The sequence below is a fragment of the Brachycentrus maculatus genome, unplaced genomic scaffold (genome assembly GCF_059751285.1).
Source record: "Brachycentrus maculatus isolate JH-2025_06_01 unplaced genomic scaffold, ASM5975128v1 h1tg000055l, whole genome shotgun sequence".
NCBI classification, from domain to species: domain Eukaryota; kingdom Metazoa; phylum Arthropoda; class Insecta; order Trichoptera; family Brachycentridae; genus Brachycentrus; species Brachycentrus maculatus.
In genome coordinates, this window is record NW_028280809.1 from 649,328 (window position 1) to 673,530 (window position 24,203).

General features: G+C 31.4%; 1 protein-coding gene across 4 annotated transcripts; it reads right to left on the reverse strand.

Annotated features, from left to right (window-relative positions):
- Positions 1-600: 600 nt before the first annotated feature.
- Positions 601-24,093, reverse strand: LOC148311834 (uncharacterized). 4 transcript variants are annotated; one of them, XM_088278050.1, is made up of 10 exons: positions 24,051-24,093; positions 23,543-23,692; positions 8,561-8,656; positions 6,965-7,348; positions 5,729-6,417; positions 4,802-5,123; positions 4,531-4,703; positions 3,434-3,625; positions 2,498-2,761; positions 601-1,709 (listed from the first exon to the last, which is right to left on the reverse strand). In XM_088278050.1, exons 2-10 carry the CDS (start codon positions 23,628-23,630, stop codon positions 1,335-1,337), a joined length of 2,583 nt encoding a protein of 860 aa, XP_088134176.1. In that variant the 5' UTR covers positions 23,631-23,692; positions 24,051-24,093; the 3' UTR covers positions 601-1,334. The 4 variants fall into 4 exon arrangements, with proteins under 4 accessions (XP_088134176.1, XP_088134179.1, XP_088134177.1 ...); XM_088278053.1 differs by having other exon boundaries at positions 23,543-23,703; XM_088278051.1 differs by having other exon boundaries at positions 23,543-23,748.
- Between the last annotated feature and the right edge of the window lie 110 nt (positions 24,094-24,203).

The window sequence follows — 24,203 nt, forward strand, 5'->3', positions numbered from 1 at the left end:
GTCAGCAGCCCTGCAGTACCAGTCCAGGGTAATAAATAAATATTTGAATGAAAAAATCACTTATATTTATTTGACCCCCCTGTGAATCGAACACAGGACCTCCAGTACGGTAGCCGAGCGTGCTGGCCATTTCACTACAGAGGCGGACTAAGAGAATCTAAATATTTCAAATGCAGGCTACACACGGGCAAATGTTTTCATGAATGCATATCGGGTTGAATTCGTTCTCTCTATCTTATAGCATTATCTATATTGTTGCCTGTCAACCATGCATTTTGTAATGATTCATTCATTTTCAGTTTGTTGGTGTTCATCAGTGTTGGAGATCAATCCATATACATATGTCATGTCATGTCACTGCGAGTTTTCGTTATATTTGTTTACAATTTATCATGCGGACTCAGGCGTAGTGATCGCCAGGTTGGTAATTCTCTTTATCCATGGTTGCCAGGCTGTAATTCTAAAAATATTTGGCAGTCAGCTTTCATGAAGTCATTTGTGTGTCTGTACCAACCATTGGACTAAATAATAAAAATGGTGTTGATCAAAATAAGATATCAGAATCTTGGGAATGATAGGTAAAAGGAATAACACAATGGGCCCATTTTTCATTTTTTTTTATTTAAAGGTTGTAAACCTTTTGTAAAACTTAAGGTATTTACATAACAAATATACATAATATAAATAATATCTTGGAAAAATCACTGATGTATTTGGTGGAGGAACAGTTACTTACTATCTACATGTAAATAATAAGTGGTTCATAAAATGCTGGTATAATAAAAAGCAAATTCAAAATATAAGTAAAAGCTTCAATAGAGTGAAAAGTATTAATTTTTCTTTATGCGAAAAGGATGATGATGAAATGATTTTTGGCAGATGATAATTTGTATTCGTTTTTAAACATTTTTCTCTTTTTATTAATATCTTACATATTAAATTTACGCATTTTGTCAACTCAAACATACCAATCAAACAAAGCAATGAAAAGGAGGATAACAGAAATTAGTTAATAAATACTAAAGTTAACGTAAAATATATATTCAATAAATAACAAAAATATCTATTAGGCGATAGTGATGTCTAGACTTCTTTACAAAATACAACTTTAACATTCTCTTTTTATGCTTTAACAACCATTATTGACTAGACGTTGTGTAAACATGTAAGTATTCAGTTTGTTGGGAAAATCTAAATTTCGAGCAGCGAGATGAATTTTAGCATTAATACTTCATTCGAACTTTGACGTTTTGAAAAACATTGTTATCGTACTGCGGTTCACACATTGTAGTTTTTTTTACGATAGCAAGTTTTCACATTTCTTCGTAGTTAGATCAGCTCTTGGGCATCCCTTGTGGGGTGGACGTTTCCACCATCTTCTTGTACTTACCGACGAGCTCCGGCAAGTCGTACGCAATGGCTACATCTAATCTGTTGATGGGGCAGCCCCGGAAGTACGTACATGTGGCAGAGAGTTGCTGGAATTCATATAGAGGATTCAATCTGAAGAAGTCGCGATAGGTCTCTGGGTCAGGGAGATCGTAGCGAGAGATATTGGTGAGAGTGCTCAATCCCTCGTAGATGTGGTAGTTCTGGGGGTGCTCGATAATGGCTTCGGCCACCACCCTTTTGTTGCCGAAGATGGTTTTGTGATTGTAGTATGTAGTCAGATAGCAATCCACCATCTTCGCGTGGTTCCTTACTCTTACCTGTAAAGTGAATATTCAATATCAGTTGTATTTATTTGTCATTTTGTTAATAACCCAAATAAAAATCATAGTTTTGGAATCTATGTTTTAAAACTTAGATCTGAGGCTTAAACTTCAGATATAAAGTAATAAATATTATACCACTCTTATGTGACATATACTTATATGTAGTAAGATTTAAATCAACTAATTTCTTGTGCCATAAATCATGTTATGGAGAGGTCTCGCTCCCACTTATGCACCTCATAGGCAGGCAGTTGATAATAACACTACAAAGTTCATAAATGCAATTGAGATCTTCTATAACATGTTTTATGGACAGAGATATCAGTTGATAAAACTTCATGGTAAGTGAGTTCTCGTGAACTGAATCGTATCTGAAGAATGATAGTTTATAACACAATTTAGATTATTAATAAATTTACAAATATTGTGAGTAAATAAGTGATATGTATTGATCAATTTGATAAAACTGATAACTAGTTTTAGTAGCCAAAATAAAGAGGCATTTGATCGAAATTTTAAATGTGAAGTTAGTATTATAGATAATCCTTCAACAAACCATTATGAGAATTTCATAAAGTTACTACAAATCTTATTTATTTCTTAAATTTAATAATCCTTGAATTATAAGTACAAATTTAATATTTTTCCTACATTAATTTGGTGCTAAATATACTTTGATTATTAGGATTGGCTTTATTATCAGGAAAGTTTAATATTACTATTACACAAAATATACCTTATTATAGATTCATCAGTTAAACACTACACAAGTATTTACTTACTGCAAATCTCCTTGCGCTGGCAATTTTGTTCTCAACTCTCCTGTCAATAGCGGTTCTGAGATCCTTCAGGAAGCTCCTCTCCTGGGAAAGCAGCAAGCGGGCGGGGGCACCAGCCTCGTAAGGCAGAGACCACAGTGATGTAGTGTACATAACGGGCGGCTGCGCTGAACTCATCAGGGGAGAGATGTTCCATATCAAGGCACTCTGGACCCTCATCAATTCTTCTGGTTTCACTTGGTCAGCCTTGTTGAGAATGATTCTCGTCTGCAAAAAAGTATCATTGTAGTGTGGTGAATTGTTACTAACATATCGCTCATTAAGATTAGCATTGCATCTCAATATCTATGATTTTTCAGGAGTTGGCATTTTAAATAACTTGATAGATAAATGTTTTGGTAACATGTTAAGGTACATGCAAAACCTATCAAAGCTATAGTGATTCTAATGTGTCTTGTAAAAAAATACATATTTTGAGTTGTTACAAATGAGAGATATGTGAAAATGAGTTAATTTTTCAAACTGTGTAGTGTATTCTTACACCCTACATATGCCAAAAAAGATTCAGTGTCAAAGTCTCCCTTTTGCAATATTTACTAAGCTAGTTTTTATTTTTTGAAATACATTTTTTGAAACAAAGAAAAATAATATTTAAGTCACTTTTTGCACTACTGTGACGATATACAAATCAGCTGCAGAATTAATCAAACAAACAATAATAGCAAAAAAAAACAATGGACACATATGACATAATTTTAACAAAAAGCCATCACTGGGACCCAATGAACTCTTTTTTTTTACCCTAGAAGGTGAACAACTGAAATCTGTTAATGTAATTTAATATTATAAGACTTTCATAGACAGGTCTAGTGAGTGAGATAGAGAAAATAGAGGATTAAGCTTGCACGGACTGTGTTATGTATCAAGAGTATTGTTTACCTGGGCTTCCCTTCCCTTAAGTTGGTCCAAAATGGCCTCAGTCTCTGGTCCCACATCCAGTTTGGATGGATCGTATACCAAAAAGATCACATCAGCTCGGTCAATGAACCACTGACAAGCATCGTTGAAGGGGAACACACGAGATACTTGCTTGCGGACTTCAAGGATCCCAGGAATTTCCACAATGTTTACCTGTCAACATTAGAAAATTATCAATTATTATTTTTGACACTTGAATTTGATTGTAAATCTCCCATATCACATTTATTGTTGCCATGGCGGGTGATATAGTCACAGAATACTGAAAATAAACTATGTGACTATACATAAGTATGCTTTTTAATTTAAATCGATTCCGAATTCCATTTATTATCTACAAAATATTTAATTTTGTCATTTATACTAAACACAAGTCATGGAAGTATGTACATAAAAACTCCATTAATTCCAATAACATAATCATTTATATATTATTCAGTTCTTATTATTCCAACGATGTTTTTTAATAAAACAATATACTACACATAATATAATCAATATTTTAAAAAAATATCACTATTATTGAATGAAAAAATAAATAATAAAAAATGTCCCTTTCCAAGCACAAGAGTCTGTGCTGACTCTTTTATGGAGAGGCACAGCGAATCGAAATATAAAAGTTCTCCATATGTATAAATGATTCAAATGTATTATGTTATAAATAAAAATGTAAATATATTAAATGAATAATAAAAAAATAATAAAAAATGTCCTAGAAGGGAAAAGTGGATTTTTTTTTTAATTCATTAAAATACCAATTTTATTCATGATTTTAATATTTATTCATCAACAAAAAAACAATTTCATTTGAAATATCGCTGGCCATCAATCAGTGTATAGTTTAGTTGAAAGAAGATATTTTTAACAAAAAAATACTACACAGTAAGTATTAAAATATCTACCAAATTAATGTTCCGCCACTACCTTTTCAGCAAATATAGTAGAAAAAACTCTTACTGTGGAATAATATTGTCTGTGATTTATTATGGAAAAATAGCAGGTACATATATTATACATACACTAAAATGGTTTTCACTTAATAAATAGTGTGAGTCTACCTTTTCTAGTAATTTATTGGGTAATCTGAGTCCTCTAAGCCGTTCCTCGAGGCCTTGTCCAAACTTCTGCAAGCCAGAGAAAGTCCAATCAGCAGCTAGTTGAGTTCCATCCAATACTTCGGGCTCAGGTCCATGCATCAGAATATTGAAATAAGCTGGCGATGGTTCAGCACCTATTCAAATCAAAATAACTTCACTGAATTTAAACCAAAGACAGTTTCCAGCTAAGCGAAATGTTGTCGGATGCCAAATAAAAATGAAATTTCTTTACCAGTTCTCAGAGACCACTCGGTGAATTCATTGTCAGTCAAGTAGTTGACCAGAGATGATTTTCCACCACTCCACGGTCCCATGAAGAGGACCAGGGGCTTGGAGAATATTTCTGGGTCACCAAAGTGCCGGTTGCTCAGGTCGCGATACTTGTACAGTATTTCCAATGGCTTGATGGCAGTATCGTAAAGCCTTTTGAGTTCTCGCAAAGTGATGTCGGCGGATTTTTCAACTGTCAGCTCTGCTTCCGTAGATTCTTCATCCAAGCGCAGTAATTGAGAAATATGTTCACGAGATCGTAAGTTATCTGGAATGTCGATTTCCTGAAAATTTATGGTAAAAATTAAAATAGCAGCGAGTAATAGTTCATTTAAGTTGTGATCCTATAATAAGTTCTGCGGACTTAGAGACTAGGTTCAAGCCTACATATTTTGTCTTACGAAAATTATGTAAATACATATATTTTAATTCTTAAAAATAAAAATGATTGTTATGTCTGTAAGTTGCGATTTGAGACTCTCCCTCCAAACAGAAAACATACAAACAAAAAGCTTGAGTAAAACATGGGTCATTTTTTTAATTATACTAACCTTAAAAAAAATTAAAATAAAGCCTTATGTACTATGTCCACCAAATTCCATATTACTCTTAGGAACAGATTTACAAATAATACAGGTTCCAACTTGTAAAATAGTTTATATTCTTAATTTTTCTCTCTTTTCTGTGTGTATATTAGGTTAAAATGGTTAAAAACAACAAAAAAAATCTTTTCAAAAAGAAGTCCACCGACAAGACACACAAGGTGGCTTGGTGAGTCTCTGCAATTTTTTATTTTTTTTAAATATGATTAAAATTGTTCTTTAAATAAATGTATACAATTTTTGTTAATAAAAAAATATAAATAATCGAAATTTTAAAAGATGCTTACCATTAAAAGATCTTCTTCAGGCATTTCACTAGATTCTTTATCATCAGCCTCACCTTCTCCCTCTTGTTCTGAGCTAGAAGTATCTTCAGCTTCAGCGTTCACTTCATCAGCCTCTTCCTTTTCAACTGTCTCCTGCACCGGTTCATCTTGTTGTTCGAGAGAGTCTGTTTTCTCATCTTCTGTATCAGCAGCTTCTTTGGAATCTTCAGAATCTTTAGAATCATCAGCTTCTTTTGAATCATCAGCTTCCTTTGAATCTCCAGCCTCCTTTGAATCGCCAGCTTCCTTTGATGAATCGTCAGCTTCTTTGGAGTCATCACCTTCCTTAGATTCAGATTCGTCTTGTTTTTCGGATTCCTCTTTAGAGTCAGTTAAATCTTCAGCGGAAGTTTTGTCTTCTTTAGAATCATCACTTTTTTCTCCAGAATCACCAGCCTCTTGAGAACTAGCCCCTTCCTTTGAATCGTCTTGTTGTTCTGCTGATGTTTCTTCTTTAGTTTCATTATCATCTTCTTTGGAGTCATTCTGTTCCGTGTCTCTCTTTACCCTTTCTGCACTATCATCTACTCCCTCTTCCTGTGCTTCTTCCTCTCCTTCACTCTTTTCGCCGCTCTCACTAGATTGGTTCTCCGCTTCTTCTTCATTTTCACCCTCTTTTACTTCCACAGAAGCACCATCATCTGATTCGGCTGTAATGAATATTTAAATATTCTGAGTACATCACTTCACAAATCTCAACAATACTCAAATATTACGGTAGATATATGCATTTATTTGGTAAATGGTAAAAAAATTCATGTAAATTTAGTAAATAATATTATATTTACATTTTGTTTAAGCTAGCGGTTAATACTAAATATATTGTACAATACTATAATCCATTAAATATTTACTAGGCCTACTAAAATCAGTTATGATGTACTCATATTGATTTAAATTATGTGTAAAAAAAAATCAAGCAAAAAAGTGTGGATAAGTATGTATTATATGTTGTTTCTTTATATTTTTATACTACCACACATAGAAAATTTCTACTTGGGGAAATTTGTTCATTATTACTATTGTTATTTATCTATAAAGTGCTACAATCGCATCGTACTGTGATATTCCCAACAGTACTAACTAAACAATCATATTAATGAGTTCAAAATAATGTATACAGAATTGTATTTTTTACGGATGATATTTTGATGATGATACAATACAACTGGGTAATATTTTGTTTTAGATACTAACCATCTTCGGCTTTGGTATCTTCAGCTGATGCTTCGTTGCTGTCTCCGTCTTGGTGTTCAGTTTCCTTACTGTCATCCTCCTTGCTGCTATCGTCTGAGGCGGCTTCGTCTCCCTGAACATCTTCTGCACTGTCTTCCTTGGAGTTTGAATCATCTGAGGGTGCCTCAGCTTCATCAGCCTCGACAATAGCTTCATCAACATAGGGTTCATCTGCCAACTCGACGGAAGGTTCGTCCTGGCTCTGGTCTTCGCTGGAATCCGCGGCTGCTGGTTCATCAGACAGAATTTCTACACTACTATCTTCGTCTACGACCTCTCCTTTGGTGTCTTCTTCTGAATCGGCATCAGTGTGTTCTGATTCTTTACTATCTGATTCTGTTGATCCTGAAATAGATACATGAAAATATTAACTAAAAATTATGGGTACATTTTCCATCAAAAATAAAGACTAATTTACTAACTAAAACTTCTCTATTTTGAAAAAATGGTGTTTTAAGTACTAAAGTCTCTTTTTGTTTGGGACTTATAAGTATAAGCACAACTTTTTTTTCCATCTAACGGTAGAACGGCATTCCGGCACCTTTTTCCAAGGATATATTTCTTTTTAATATTTAAAATAAATTTGTGGAAACAATGTTTGCACTTACGTAATTACAATCTATATTTATATAATTCGTTAAAATTATGAAATGTGGTTTTGTAATAAATATGTTAATGATATTTAAATATATATTTGTTTTAGTACTTGACATGAAGTGAGTTCCGGGACATTTTTTGTTTAAAAAAAAACCCTGATTGTGAGGATCATAATCATGTCGACCTATAAAATGAGCATTGTGAACCGGCTGGAGGCATTTGAACTAGGACAGACATGGTCAGCAATGCAAGAGGTCTCCAAAGTACCAGAGTGAATAGGGAACTAATATCGAATAACAAAACCCGGAAAGTATCCTATTTGGGACATGTGCTCAGAGAAAAGAAGTACAAGTTACTGCAACTAATCATCAAGGGTAAGATCAAGAGTCGAAGAGATGTCGGAAGTAGGCGGATCTCCTGGCTTCATAATATACACGAGTGGACAGGTGTACAGAGCATTGAGAAGCTGTTTCGAACTGTTCAAAATAGGGACACATTCTCACAAGTGATAGTCAACGTCGAAGAGACCCGACACAACACGTAAAGAAGAAGATATTTATGAGGTATTACAGAAATATTCTTTATGAAAATAATAAAGTAAGTATGTTTTAGTAGATTGCCAAATGTAAGATTTTTTAAGTTTCTAAGATTTACTGACTGACAGAAGTAACTAGAGAAGTTGTTTACTTGTTGCATAAAATAATTTTGAGAGAAACTCAAAGACGTACGTAACTTAAAATATCTTATTTAAACATTATTTTTTTGACATTTTCGACTAACATAATTGTAAATTTACAAAATGTAAGTTGAGAAATGTATTATAAGATACTTATTTATAGCAGTAGGAAGACCTTCAATGAGCAATTCATTGATGCAAACTCAAACCCCCAAATTTCTAATATCCTAGATATAACATATATTTTTTAAAGGAATGAACGGGAAAAATATAGCGTGTTTTACCTGAGTGTCCTTCTCCTTCTAAGTCTTTGAGTGCTTTTTCAATGTATGGTCTACATTGTGATTCTGAAGGAATATCTTGCTCGTCAGCGCTTACACCTGTAAAATACACAATTCAATTTAACAAAGACAATGATTAAATATATGAGCGTGCAAAGAAATAGGTTTTGATAGACAAAATGCAAATAATTATGAATCATAGAAACGCTGTTTTTTCATAGAGATTATTACAATAAACTCTACTTGCAAATGATATATTTACAAAATAAGATTCTAACGAATTACAAAGATTCCAGATTGCAAAGATTACCGTGGCGTCTAATTTCATTAACATACTACTAGGTACTAAAAACCCACCATTTTTATTTTATTTATAGAATAAGTATTAATTAAATTTAAAGGTTTTTGATAGCAGTTAAGTAATGCAATAGATTTACTAATAGATTTACGACTATTTAATAATAGATTTACGACTATTTAATTTGTTTAAAAATTAAGTATAATTTTACAAATAGGTCATTCGTAGCTTTAGAATATATTACTAAATAAATATTTATGGCATATTACTTTTAGATGTCCCTTCACATGTAAGTAATAAATAGTAATTATAAAAAATAAATGTGAAATTTGAGATTTTTAGTAAAAAGTAGTTGATATTTTTCATATTATGTCTTCATGCTTTTAGAGTACTTATTTATAAATTAACTTTATTCAATCGAATCCACTTCAATCATATTTATGTTTTGCAGCTAAAAAATTCTAGAATAATTATTAATTTTATATATAAGTAACCAGGGCTTTTTTTCCCATGGAACGGCGTTCCGGTACCTTTTTTCACGGATAAATAAAGAAAAATTAAATTAAAAATTTGAGAATTGGAAAAAACTTTGGAAATCACTATAAACCTTTATTCAAGTACATAAGTATATCTATGCATATATTTAAAATTATGTTTTAAATTTAGTCTTATTTGTACAATATATTTCAAGTAAAATGTTTGTATTTGATTGTTTCTTTAACTTATATCATGTCTAAAATAAAAATCTAAAATATTTTTTGTGAGCTTCGTGTCATAGGAAAAATTGCTTTATGTTTTATTTAAATGAAATTTGAATATATTTTTTAAAGTAAAAAGCTTGATATGAAGTGAGTTTTGGAACCTTTTTTGTTTAAAATAAAACCCCTGTAAATAACTAAAGTATTATAATATATAGATATATATATATATATATATATATATATATATATATATATATATATATATATATATATATATATATATATATATATATATATATATATATATATATATATATATATATATATATATATATATATATATATATATATATATATATATATATATATATATATATATATATATATATATATATATATATATATATATATATATATATATATATATATATATATATATATATATATATATATATATATATATATATATATATATATATATATATATATATATATATATATATATATATATATATATATATATATATATATATATATATATATATATATATATATATATATATATATATATATATATATATATATATATATATATATATATATATATATATATATATATATATATATATATATATATATATATATATATATATAACAAATAAAACCCCTGTAAATAACTAACTATTTAAAATAAATTTAACATTTAAACTAAAGATTCTTAAGCATCCTATTTTAGAACAAAATTTGATGAATTTGAAGTGTGAGAGTAGATAAAACATTTATCAAATCAGGACAAAAATAAACACCTTGTTCTGCCTAACACACTAACATATTTAATGTAATGGTCTTGTGACTCGTGACACATTGCTTGGCGCCTACACACTTGAGCACCGCAATCTTACCAACACAATGTCGCGAAAAAGTTTTTTCAAGTTTTACTCTGGAAATGAAATATTTTTAGATTGATGATTCTCTCGTTAAATAATATTACATCAAATCCGAATGCGTTCGTAAGCAGACTGAGGTCTATCAATTAAACGTTCATATTGTATTATCAATATTTTATTATTTTTTTTAAGGAAAGAGCGGTTAAACAAATTTATGAGGCGAGAAGAAGCGAATCTCACAGAAGCCTAACTAATGGTTCACAAAGGAGAGGAGTGCTTGTTCCAATACCGATGTATGCCTACACCTGGGTACTTCTAGAAAATTTGGTGACGGATTTACAAACTTGTGTTTATTTAGATTGGCAGTGACAGGTATATTGAAAGCTTTTAAATGTAAATTCACAGTAAAATCGGGATACAATTTTATGTTGTTTTCACGTTTTCAATAAATTTCGCAGCTTAGTTTAAAAAAAATTGCTTTGCAAGAGCAGATCTGTCAGGAAGCCTAGATGCTTCTGTATCAGATCTGGGCATGCGGTGGACAGCTTTCAATATAATACCGATGTATGGAAGTAGACTGCAAGACGTTGCAATTTATTTTCCTCAATGCCAAATTTTATTTTCTGAAATAATGTAACCCCTCGCGGATGGAAAATTCTAATTAATAGATAATCAACGATTAGAAATTAAATATTAGATAAGATAAACAGTTAGGAAGTTATTTTTCTATTTCATTATTATTTTCTATTCATTTCATTTATCTCAAATCATTTCATCGTTGTCAAGTTATCGACTTCACTGTAATTTACATTAGTATTTTGTTGGTAAATTTCTCAGGGTTTTTCGCAAATATTTTCTCGTTTATTTATGAAGTAAAAGCATAATTAAAACAAATTAATCTCGAACAACATTATTTAGAAATAGCAGACGGCGCAACTCTCAAAGATATCAACTAGTTATATAAATATGTTACAATAATTATTTATACATAAAGAGAATTTCTTTTACAACTAAAGTTAAGTACTCAAGTACAAATCCATCGAAGTATGAGGGTCGTTTAGATTGAGTCAATGCAGTTAGGGCTCCAGAATATCTAAAAGAGCTGTGTATTCCAGATGAATTGGTCTATAGACGTCTCACGCTTCGATCGGCTACAACAACTGCAATGGGCAAAGTGATCTTACCAGCTCGCAACCAGCGCACTAAATTTGGCGAGCGTGCCTTTGCTGTTGCGGGACCGATGGCGTGGAATGCTCTTTGCCACGAATGGTTAGAAATAGTGAGAGTGAGATGATCTTTAGAAAAAAACTAAAAACACATTTGTTTGGTAAATCATTTCCACCATAATATTTTCCCCAATTCATTCACAGTGAAGCGCCCTTGAGGTAGTATTTTACGAAAATGGCGCTATATAAGTTATTAATTTTTTTAATTTTTTTATTATTATTATATAAAATAAATTTTGTCGATTACTAAACCAAACATCGGATAACAAAGCGTCTTCAAATTTTTAAGTCATTAAATTAAGCCCGATTAGAGTAGACGCCAATCAATAAATTAAAATTACAAAGCACGACGATGATTCGAATGAATATACTGTTTAATCCGTCGACATCAAAGCTAAATGGGATGGTATCTGCTCCCAATTGTTAAACATTCAACCGTTCAGCCATTATGAGGTAGTGAGGAACAGCTGATTAAATTGAAAGTTTCATATCCAATCTCTCTAGGAAGTTTGCCAACTTCCAAATGACTCAAACGCATATTATGTCATTACTCTGTTATGTGTTGTGACATCAACATGAGACTAATGCAGATCCGGAATTAGACTTAGTAAAATTTAAATTAAAATAAGTGAAAGAACGATATTGTTGTGAACTTTATGAAATAAAACAACTTTGTTTTAGCCACTTTTTATTGGTATACTTTATCCAACCGGTTTCGACAAGAACCTTGTCATCATCAGGGTCTATGTACTTAATTCTAAAACATTGAAATACTCATAGTTAATTACCCTTCCCTTACCAAAAACAATGCTTTAAAATAACTTGCCTTACTTTCAATGTTTTAGAATTTAATACTTATGTATTTTATCAGGGTTTATACCCTGATGATGACAAAGTTCTTGTCGAAACCGATTGGATAAAGTGTACAAATAAAAAGTGGTTGAAACAAAGTTGTTTTGTTTTATAAAATGTGCCACAAGATATCTGCGAAAATCTGATATTATTGTGTTTTAGATTCATTTCACAAAGTGTCTGAAAATGTAATACATTAGTTTTACATATTTTTGCTGATTCTATATCAATTTTGTATTGAACTGAATGATACATGAAAAAAAAATCGTGAAAAACACAGTTCGTATATTTGCCTTCCTTAACTTTAATTTTTTATTCGTGCATCTATTTTTAGCGTTTATTGTAGTAACATTTCAATGAAATATTTTTTTAAATGGCAGTTTTATAAAATAAAAAAAATACTAAGATAAAGCATTAAATTCCACTTCACACGTCCGCCTTATCACTGTAGTGGTTAGTATGTTTGGCTGCTGTGCTGGAGATCCCAGGTTCAATTCCAAGGAGGATCAAAATAAATATAAGTAGTTTTTCACTCTAATATTTATTTAAAATTTCCCTGTACTGGTACCTGAAGCGCAGGGCACATTTACTTTGTGTATTTAACTATGAAGACAACACTGCTTCTCTTCCTTTTTTCTCTCACTGCGAGCTTTCTCGCATCTCTTTACAAAAACATCGCCACAAATTCTTTTTTTCCGAGAACAAGAGTTCATTTCTTATGTTTGTAACCTTCATAAATGAAACGTCGAGTTTAATGAATTTATGAATTAAAAATAACAATAAGTTATGGTATTTAATATTAGTAGTCAATCCTTCCAGTGGCAGCGTAAAAATTTACAATAATTATATTATCATATCGCTCACTCCTTTCAAGAACGTCATAAATCAAAAAACTTGATTTTTCAGGAGAATGTTTTTAAAGTTTAAAAATATTATACAATGTATTAAAAATAAATATCAAGCCACTTATTTAATTTTTTACTGTGCCACAGATCTTTTTGGGTAAAACCTGAAGGGTTTTCTCCATTTGAAAAATATTTAGTATATTTAAAAAAAATAATTAAACGATACCTTTTCTTCAAAATGCAAAAACAACGCTTTCTGCCCTGTAGCGGGTAAATATTAAGCTAAAAATGCCTCTTTTGCTGAAATATAGTACATTTTCTGGGCATTCCGAAAACATGCACAACTGAAAATTTACGATTTTTGATTTATGACGTTCTTGAAAGGAGTGAGCGATATGTGAGTTAAGGGGATACAATGAAACACAGGGAATACAATGATCTTTAAGAACAGTGTCCGTCGATGGTTGCTTCTCGTTAGAATAGACAAGGTAGAAAGTGAATTAATTAAAGTCCAGGTGTAATTATTTCATTGTAAAACCTTTAAACTGGAAATTGTTATTGTATCTATCGTATGTAATGTGTTTGATCTAATAATAATAATAATAAACAAATAATAATAAAAATTAAAATTGTATTAACATGTAAGTATTTCGGCTCAACACAGACCGTGCCTAAAGAGCCGTAATATATATAGTAAAAAAATTGTATGTTTCTATGAAATAAATAAACAAAATAAAATAAATGAGTCACGAGAGTTAAGGGGATACAATGAAAGACAGAATTCAATTAACGGCCGACCGCCGGAGTGGTTATCCGCCGAAAGCCATATAATTATGTATTTCGAAGAAACTTATTTTGTCAATGCAAATACTGTGTTTTAAGAAAAAATCCATTACATAAAATGTTCATATATTTTTGTTTTGACATCTCATCAAAGATGAAGAAGAATATGTTAATAAATCCTGTAATTGGAGATAATCCAGATTTTGTGAACAAGTATTTGGACACACTCAAAATGTTGTACATAAAATGTTACCTGGATTTCAACTTACGTGCAAAGGTTACTTTCCTACCTGCCTAGACTCTGAGCCAATAGCACATTCGTCACATGGAGATCTATATATCTCTGTGAAGTTGGCTATAAGAAGCGACAGTGGAGAGAATTAAGATAGATTTGCTCATTGACTTAGTGGATAATTTATATGATAATGAATTATTGTAAAAAATAAATATAAATAAAACTATAAATTATATTTGATGCACTAAGTTTCTGATTTTCCATTTTATGTATGTATAAATAAAACTGTTGGGTAGACGCTCGATTTCGAAACTGGCGTCGTAGTTTCGATTACCGCCAATTGCAAAATGAATTTGAATAATATTTATTTTCAATTGGTCTGGGTGTTTGTTATGTAATTTTCAATATCCTTAAATAACTTTTCTCAATCTTTTCAATTATCCCTATTTTAGCCTTAAATTCGTTCCTTTTATTATTTATTTGAAGACGCCTAATTTATAATGATTTGTTATATATATTTATTAGTCATAAGAAGAGATCTATTTTTTTATAATTTCATTTTTTTAAATGAATTGCCCAGATTGAGGGGGAACTCACAAACTGAATTATTCAGTAAGCGATCGGCTGCGTGACAAGCTAGACGTGTTTCTGCGCACATTAAAAAAAATATATTGGAATTTGATTTTTTAGGATATATATTGAAAAAAAATCATATTTTTTTAAAAAACTCCTTGCCATAATAACTCTTTTTTCCAAACTATATATTTTTTCATTTTTTTTCAAATTTCTTGCTATAATAACTCTTTCTTCAAAACTATATATATATAGAGAATAAAAACTTATTTTTTCAATACAAAAATGGTGTTTTAAGAAAAATAAGTTCAATAACGTTGAATATTACCTGGATTTAAAGAAAATTTTGGTGCGGGCCATTGATTACTGGGCCTTAATAAATTAAACAATAAGAGGCGATGGGTAGCAGACATGCAGCTGCTATCAGTGCAATCTGTCTAACAATTTGGCACTGAATGATATGCTGCTGACCAGGTCTTGGATCTTGGCAATAGAAAGGGGGTAACTGCCGTATTATATAAATAGGTATTGTCGCCAAACACGCATTACGAGAAATGGTACACGTCAGCACCGGTTTGTAGTTCAACAGCTGAAGTGTCCAGTTCGGGTTGCCCGTGTAGTCTTTTGGATTACAGATGACGGCACAAAATGACAACTCAATTAATGAAATGTATATAATTAATAGTCTCAGACTCTAAGAAGCTCCAAATAAAATATTTTTGGTACATCATACGCTTAGTCATGATTATGTTGCATCTTCGAACAGGGATTAATAACGGTTGCAATATTCGATAACAAGGATTAATGACGTTATGTTGAACAATATCTCATTGGATATTGATCTGTTCCATGTGTCTAAAGGAGTTATCCGAAGCGGGATTCTTCTACACCCTTAGTAATAGTATTCTTGCTTATTTTCTATTTTTGTTAATATATACAATTTAAATTTAAGTTGGTAATGTGTATGTTAATTATAAAAAAATTAATTGAATTGAATTGAATTGACTTGTATTAAATAAAACTAAGCTAACTAACCACCATCACGCCGCTTCCGCAGCGGTAGGCAGATAATATAGAACCACATACCACTCTGTCTTTGCAAAAATTCTTGGCCTTTTCCACATTCGTGCATATCCTTATACATATCGCTCACTCCTTTCAAGAACGTCATAAATCGAAAATCGTCAACTTTCAGTTGTGCATGTTTTCGGAATGCCCAGAAAATGTACCATATCCCAGCAAAAGAGCCATATTTTTAACCGTATTTACTTAATATTTTTTGTATTTACCCGCTACAGGGCACAAAATGTTGTTTTTGCACATTGAAGAAATTTTTCAAATGGAGAAAAAACCTTTAGGTTTTACCTAAAAAGATCTGTTGCACACTAAAAACCTCAATAAGTGGCTTGATATTATTTTTTGACATCTCATCAAAGATGAAGAAGAATATGGAAGTCTGGGCATTTACAGGGCTGACGACCGTCATAGGCTGGTTTAAGTGATCACTTTACACACGTGTAACATTCACCAATTCTACCCATTATTGACAACCACACTACTCAAATTCGAACTATATAGAACTTCCAAGAATTTGAGTAGTGTGGTTGTCAATAATGGGTAGAATTGGTGAATGTTACACGTGTGTAAAGTGATCACTTAAACCAGCCTATGACGGTCGTCAGCCCCGTAAATGCCCAGACTTCCATATTCTTCTTCATCTTTGATGAGATGTCAAAAAATAATATGAATATAACTCCTGTAATTGGAGATAATCCAGATTTTGTGAACAAGTATTTGGACACACTCAAAATGTTGTAAGTGGCTTGATGTTTATTTTTAATATATTGTATATTTAAACTTTAAAAACGTTCTCCTGAAGAATCAAGTTTTTTTTTATTTATGACGCTCTTGAAAGGAGTGAGCAATATAAACCAACCGATTCTTCCAACTCCTGACCTAACTACTTTTAAGTATTTGAAATACTCGGTTTTCCTTGGTCGTTCTCTACCTCTATTTTAATTTTATTCGCCTCATATATTTGTTTAACTGTTCTTTCTAACATAACCTAACAAGTATTAAACATACTTGATGATTTTAAGTTTTCCATGGTCTTCCGATTGGAAATAGGAGCAAACTCCTATTTCCAACCCCTCAAAAATTTGTTTTACGGTTATTTTCACAGTCATTTCTTCCACATGTCCAAACCTCTCGTAATTTTATCGATAATGCTTATCTCAGTCTAGCAATCTTTCCTAATGATATCTCAAATGTAAAAATAATGTATTGAAAATAAGTTTGTAAAATATATACCTTATTTTACATTTAATTTTAATGTCTTTTCGTTTCCAGCTTCGATGTTTATTATAAAGTATTATTGCCTACTGATAGGTATTGGATACGATAGATACGATTTATCTTTCAGGAAGTTATAAATTATTTTTAAGTCAATAAATAAATTTTGTTTAACTTGTAACCAAACACGCGTCAAGCTAATAATGTTCTCAAGCACACAAACATCCCTGACGCAAATAAAGTGTTTTATTGGGAGAATATGATGAAAGGTTCCTATAACGTGGGTTGGCGGACGTGAAACATTTTGTGCGAAGTTATTTATTTCAAAGTTTCTTTGTGCGAAGTTATTTATTTCTAAACAGTTACCTAAATATAGACCATTATTAATTTGATTCTTCCGTTTTATATTCTTCAGTCAATAATATTTTTATATTAATTCATTCGGCAGTCAGTTTGTGGTAATATCTATTCATTTTCAATAGTTTTACTAGGTAATACCACTAAATAGTGGTACTTACCAAGTAAAACTTAAATTAAAAATAATAATTTTACTGTCATTCTAATTATGATGGAGAGGTCGATGTATTTTTGTATTTTTAACTCAATTAATAAATGTCTTTGTATTTTTAACTCAATTAATTTGTCCGCCTCCGTAGCGAAATGGTTACCGCGTTTAGCTAACCTAACGCGCTGTAGGCCCCGAGTTCGATTCCCAGAGGAGGTCAAAAGAATTATTTATAATTTTTCTCTCTAACATTTCTTTAATATTATCAGGTTTCGTCATCTTGCCTTCAGTTAGCCAAATATATAATGAAATATATAATAATGTAATAAACATCGAAGATAGAAAACTTTAAAATATTTTAATTGAAAATAGTGTATTTAAAATAAATACGTAATTTAAATATAAGATATCCTTAGCAAAGGTTGCAAGGCCGAGTATAGAGTTGGAAAAAGAAGGATGAAAGTAGACTGAATGCTGTCCCTTAAACAGATGTGCGGCAAAACATTATATGATGAGTGTTCGAATAGTGAAATAAGGAAATAATACAAATCTGGGGAAAGCATTATCGATAAAATTAAGAAAGGTGTGTACCGTGGGCGTGTACCTCTGGGGCTATGCGAATCACTAATTAGGAAACACTGATATAGTTACATTTCTATCTACCCTTCAAAAGTATTACATTGATTTTTTTCCCGAGACAACACCAAATCTACCTAATTCAAAGATGCATTGTATGTTATGTCGCCTGAGGTCTGGGCTTGCTAATTGCCTGTGCATCTCTATAAGATAAAGTATGTTACATCATATATCACAATATTGCGGATGTGGACAAGATATAGGGGATGCAAACCATACGTTCTTTCAGTGTCCGCTCACAACAGACAAGGAGAACTTTCTAAAAAGTTTAACACAGGCAGGAATCCAACTCCCCACTCAAGTATCCACCCTTCTTTATGAACCTTATTCTAGAATTGCGGTCATAATTTCTAAAATGATAATGCTAAACGCATTTAAACTATGATATTTGGTATTATTATTTTGTTTATAAAAAATACTTGACACTGGTAGAAACATCCTTTCACTGCGTGATTGTCAAATATATTTTTTAAATAATAAAAGATTAAAAACTAAATAATTATTTGAATAAGAAATATTTTATATAGTAAAGGGAATAAACGCCGAGTATATTACGCACTACACTGAACTGAAAAGCGATTTAGAAAATAACCGTAAGTCAACTTGTCTATATGTTATGTTAATATTTTACTGCATTTTTTTATTAACAGTTTATAACATACTTTCGGTGGTAAACATCCTTTGTAGTATTTTTGTACAAAATAACAAGTTGAAGGTAAAATAATTTTTTTTTTATCAGACATGCTTTGGGAACGCGAAAATATTTACAAGAAGTAATAACCGACACTTTAAATTACGGAAAATATGTACCAAACGTTGCGAAATTTCACAGAGCTTCCAATTTTACGACATCGGCATGTTAATTAATATTTTTGCGCCAAGCTTTTCTTAATACAGGGTGTTTTAAAGTTCATAAGCACTAACGTAAAAAATACAAATCCATTTTATATAATGAAGTGCATAGTAGTAAACAAGCCTTACATTGATTTATCTTAGGTCTTTATTTGAAATGTATAAGCTAAATATCAAAACACATTCTCCATCATTGAAAACATTGGTTTGTTTTTTGACATCTCAACGTTGAAGAAGTAGAAGAAGATGGAGAAGAATATGGCAGTCTGGGTATTTACAAGGCTTACGACTCGTCATAAGCTGGTTTTAAGTGATGGTTGTATAGTAGTTGTGAATATTACACGGTGCATAAGTGATCACTTAAAACCAGTCGTAAACCTTGTAAATATTCAGACTTCCATGATCTTACCTCAAAATAAACTTATTCATGTATGTATGTATTTCTCATAAAAATTATAAAAATCTTTATAATTTAAATAAATTGATTAAATTGAAATAATATATATTAATGGAGAAATATTGACAACCACATTACTTAAATTTCGGAAATTGTATTTATGCTAAAAATGTAAAAGATCGACTGCATGTTACTTCTTCGGCGACATTTATTGGTGTTTCATTAAATTTTTTTATTAGCAGAAACCTATATAAAATGCATGTTATGTTCATTCACGAATTTTCATAAATATCAGGAGACACTCAGAAAAAGCAACATCGTCTTAAATTTTTGTTTCAACCGCCCTACACATTCGAACGTACGTGATACGCGCGGTTTTTCTTCACCATTCCTCGCTTACCCGTATGACCTACGCACACGAGAAAAGATATCGGTTCCAAAAATATTTAATGCGTACCGGATACACTGACAATTTTTTGTCAGGTTTCACTCCTGACAATATTATGTGACAACAAACGTTGTGTTTTTTTTTTGCTTATTTATAAAGAATATGCCTGAAAATAACCCGAAGGTAGGGTGGTTAACATTATCTCAAAAATATAATATAAATTATTTTAAAAATCATTAAGGACATTGGCGAACGATACCCTGACCAATAAAACTAAAATTATGTCTTTAAAATACGTACATATTTTGTAGACACTATCTATATTCACGTATGTAATATAAGTACTTTAATCAATCTAGGGTGTTTTAAACAGTCAAATAAAACCATGTCTTTAAAATACATAGTTATTTATATATTTACGTATTTAATATAAATATTTCAATCAAAGATTTTTTTAAGCAGGCAAATAAAATGCGTTTTTATTTTGTAGACACCCTATATTCACGTATTTAATTTAATTATTTTAATCAATTCAACGTTTTTTGCGCAGACGGTTGTATACAATATGAAAATCATATTCATACATATTTTTGAGAATTTATTTCAAAATAATGTTTTTTTTTAAATGAAAATAAAATACTGAGAGTGATGTATTATTTTTTGACATCTCATTAAAGATGAAGAAGAATATAGACGTCTGGGTATTTACGGGGCTGACGACCGTCATAGGCTGGTTTAAGTGATCACTTTACACACGTATAACATTCACCAATTCTACCCATCATTAAAAACCACACTACTCAAATTCTTGAAACTTCTATACATATGATTTCGAAACATTGTTCTTGAATCACTAGAACTTCATTAGAGACATCTATTGGTGTGATGAAAAGAACCTTGTTATTGAGCAGAAACTCTTTTATTAGTATTTGAGGTCCGGATCCTGGATTTGTAAACAAGTATTTGGACACACTCAAAATGTTGTGAAAATTTGGACACACTCAAAGGGATATACGCTATTTGGGGCGGACGAGGGAATACATGAGATAAGATCATATCACTTTTTTAATAAACTATTTTTACGAACAAGTCACGTTTTTACGAGAGCCAAGAATATTATTTCGATCCCAAATTTAATATATAGTTTTCATGAAATCAATTCTAAAGATAATCCTGAATACGCAGAGGCGCTTTGTACATGTCAACTTGGATGAAACGTTTGACGTCATAAGTGTTCTCCAAAAGCTATTTAGTTTCGGCAAAGTTCGTCCGAAATGGGTCACGGTCTCGACGTCTGCTGAGGACATTTGTGTATTAATCGAGATAGTGAAACTAATTAAAGTTTAAAGTTTTTTTTCTTTCACAAATTCATTTATTCGTTAAAAATATAAACGCACATATACGCACATACATAATTTTTTTTAATGCCACCATGCCGACCTTTTGTGTGTCTTGGTCGTTCTAAATTTCTATTTTTTTTTCAAAACTGCATTTATTTGCTAAAAATATATACGTACATTGATACATTCATACGTACACTTAACCAGAAAAAAATAAAGGTTAAAATAAAGATTTTCATTACTCAAAATATAGTTTTTTCATTTAATAAAAAAAGTTATTTAAAAACAAAATTGGATGATTAATTTTGCGCCACCCTAAATTTGTTTGTATCCTGAAGCTATCTCTAGTTCACAAATGTCAAATATGATTGACGTACGACACCATTTGCAAAAAATATAACAATTTCCGATAGAGTGATTAATGTTGTGCCACCCTGTATTAAAATATTCTAATATATAAAATAAACAAGTTGTAAAAATAAAATTTCTGGATTTACTGTTTGTTTTGTGATTTCAGTGTTCCATTGCAGAAAATGTTTGGGAAACCCTGCCGTAAAGAAAATTGTGGTACCTTTCACGGGGTGGTTCATTCCATAACTATCGTAGCTTGAACGGAAAATGAATAACATCGGAACATCACGTATAATGTGCTACAAAATGAATCTTAATATTTTATTCTTATTACTTGTGACGTTATAACCACCTTCAAATTATTAAAATTAGAAAATGTTTGGGAAACCCTGCCATAGATAAATAGTGATTTTTCAGAAAATTATGGTACCTTTCACGGGGTGGTTCATTCTATAACTATCGTAGCTTGAACAGAAAATGAATAACATCGGAACATCACGTATAATGTGCTACAAAATGAATCAAATTATTTTATTCTTATTACTTGTGACGTTACAACCACCTTCAAATTATTAAAACTATAAAAAAATATATATAAACTATTAAAATTATATAAACTATTAAACTGTATTATAGGGACACATAGATGAAGAAGTTATACTCTGAAGCGACGTGAAGACAAGGCAGTATACTATCCATCACAAAACACAAATAAGAAAGAAGAAAGAAAAGTATTTATAATTAAAATATATGCATTTGCTTTATTCAATAATAAGTTATTAATTTGTCTAGAAAAAATTACAATGATTTTTAAAAATATTATAGGATGTTTGTTATTCTCAATAGACATATGAAAATTTAATTTTGTCTTGTATATTAATGAGCGTAAAATTAATCAAAAATATAGAAACATTTTCAGAAAAACTTGTTAAATGAAAATCACAGGATTTCTAACTGCCGACATTATTTATTTTCCCGCATGAATTAATCAGTATGTAAAACATTTTGAGTGTGTCCATATACTTGTTCACAAATCTGAATTATCTCCAATTAGGAGTATTTTTTACATTATTTTGTAAGCCCTGTCAATGCCCAGACTTCCATATTCTTCTTCATCTAGACGTCAAAAATAACGTTATCAGTATGTACATTTATACATAGTGGGATTATTTTTTATAAATTATGAAATACAATAAAACAGTGAAGAAAAGTTCGAAACAATATTATTGGGTGCAAGGTTAGAAAATGTAAAAAGCTGCGGATATACGAACAGTCGTTTTAAATAGGTTTTGATGAGTTATCCCTTTTTACTGGCACATATAATACATGTATCGCGTTTTCGCGGGCATTGAGATTGAGTTATTTCAGTACTTCACGCGCGATTCGGCGCTTGTGAAGGTTCATCTAAAAGTGACAGCTAGACAAGCTCATTGTTAAATGTCACTTTCGTTCATCCTTCGGCGGGAAAGTGATTGCGAATTCTTTATTAGCTCGTAAAGTACGCCTACTTGGTTCGGGTCGCCCTCGAACGCAGTTGCCAGGCTATTACAGAATAAGCGGAATAATCTGGCAACATTCGTCTCCCAGGCGCAACCGAAGCGCTAGTAGGTACCGAAATAAAATGTCTTTACATAATTTCATTGCGGGATACCTTAAAAATAGAACCACGATAAAGTTTCAACGCTCGATATTTTTTTTTATTCTTCCACAAAATTTTAAAAAAGTTTTGGATATTTTCTAAAAATTAATAGACACATGATTTGATTTATTTCCAAATAAATACACTGAACTTTAGGAAAATATCAAATTTTCTATAACACTCACCTTGGAGACACACTGCCAAGGTCCCCACGACAAGGAGTGAGCACAAAATAAACCTCCATATGGTACACTTCTTAGTCCACATTGCCATTTTGTAATTATTTCTTGGTCGTCCGACCAACACTACACACACTCACTCACTCGCACGGCCGCCTCAAAAAGCGCTGGGTTAACATTTACAGAAACCAAATTCCCCCAGAATAGCCAGACTGCAATATTAATAGGAAAATTTCTAACTTCGAGAGTCTTAAAAAGTCGATTCGTAATTGCAGTTTGTCTATTCCGAAAGAATTTGTTTTAATGGACAGATTAAAAATAAAACGGTAAAGTTTAAAAAGCGATCCGATTTAAATCAGCTGGTCGAAGTGCGCGCATGAGCGGTATTTTCATTCGGCCATATTTTGATTTCCCGCGCGTTACGCAACCGATAATGACAATTTGCAAGATGGCGGCCGATGCCAATGATATTTAATAGTAAATACGCCGGGGTGGGTAATAAAACGATACGCACTTATATGCGGAGACAGCTCTGCATCGCTGGTCGGACATGTACTGCTTCTTCCCGAACTCGGATACCCCCCGAGACTCCCTTCCCACGGTCCATTTCTGTTGCGAGAGTTTTCTCGGCCGGGCGCCGCAACGGTTATTTACAAACAGGCAGTAA

Bases quoted from the DNA above. Each gene is read 5' to 3' on its own strand.
- LOC148311834 (XM_088278050.1), bottom strand. From the start codon at position 23,630: ATGGCAATGTGGACTAAGAAGTGTACCATATGGAGGTTTATTTTGTGC. The intron at 4,704-4,801 runs GTAAAGAAATTT...TGATTTGAATAG, and splicing joins CGAGTGGTCTCTGAGAACTG to GTGCTGAACCATCGCCAGCT. The intron at 2,762-3,433 runs GTAAACAATACT...ACTTTTTTGCAG, and splicing joins TTAAGGGAAGGGAAGCCCAG to ACGAGAATCATTCTCAACAA.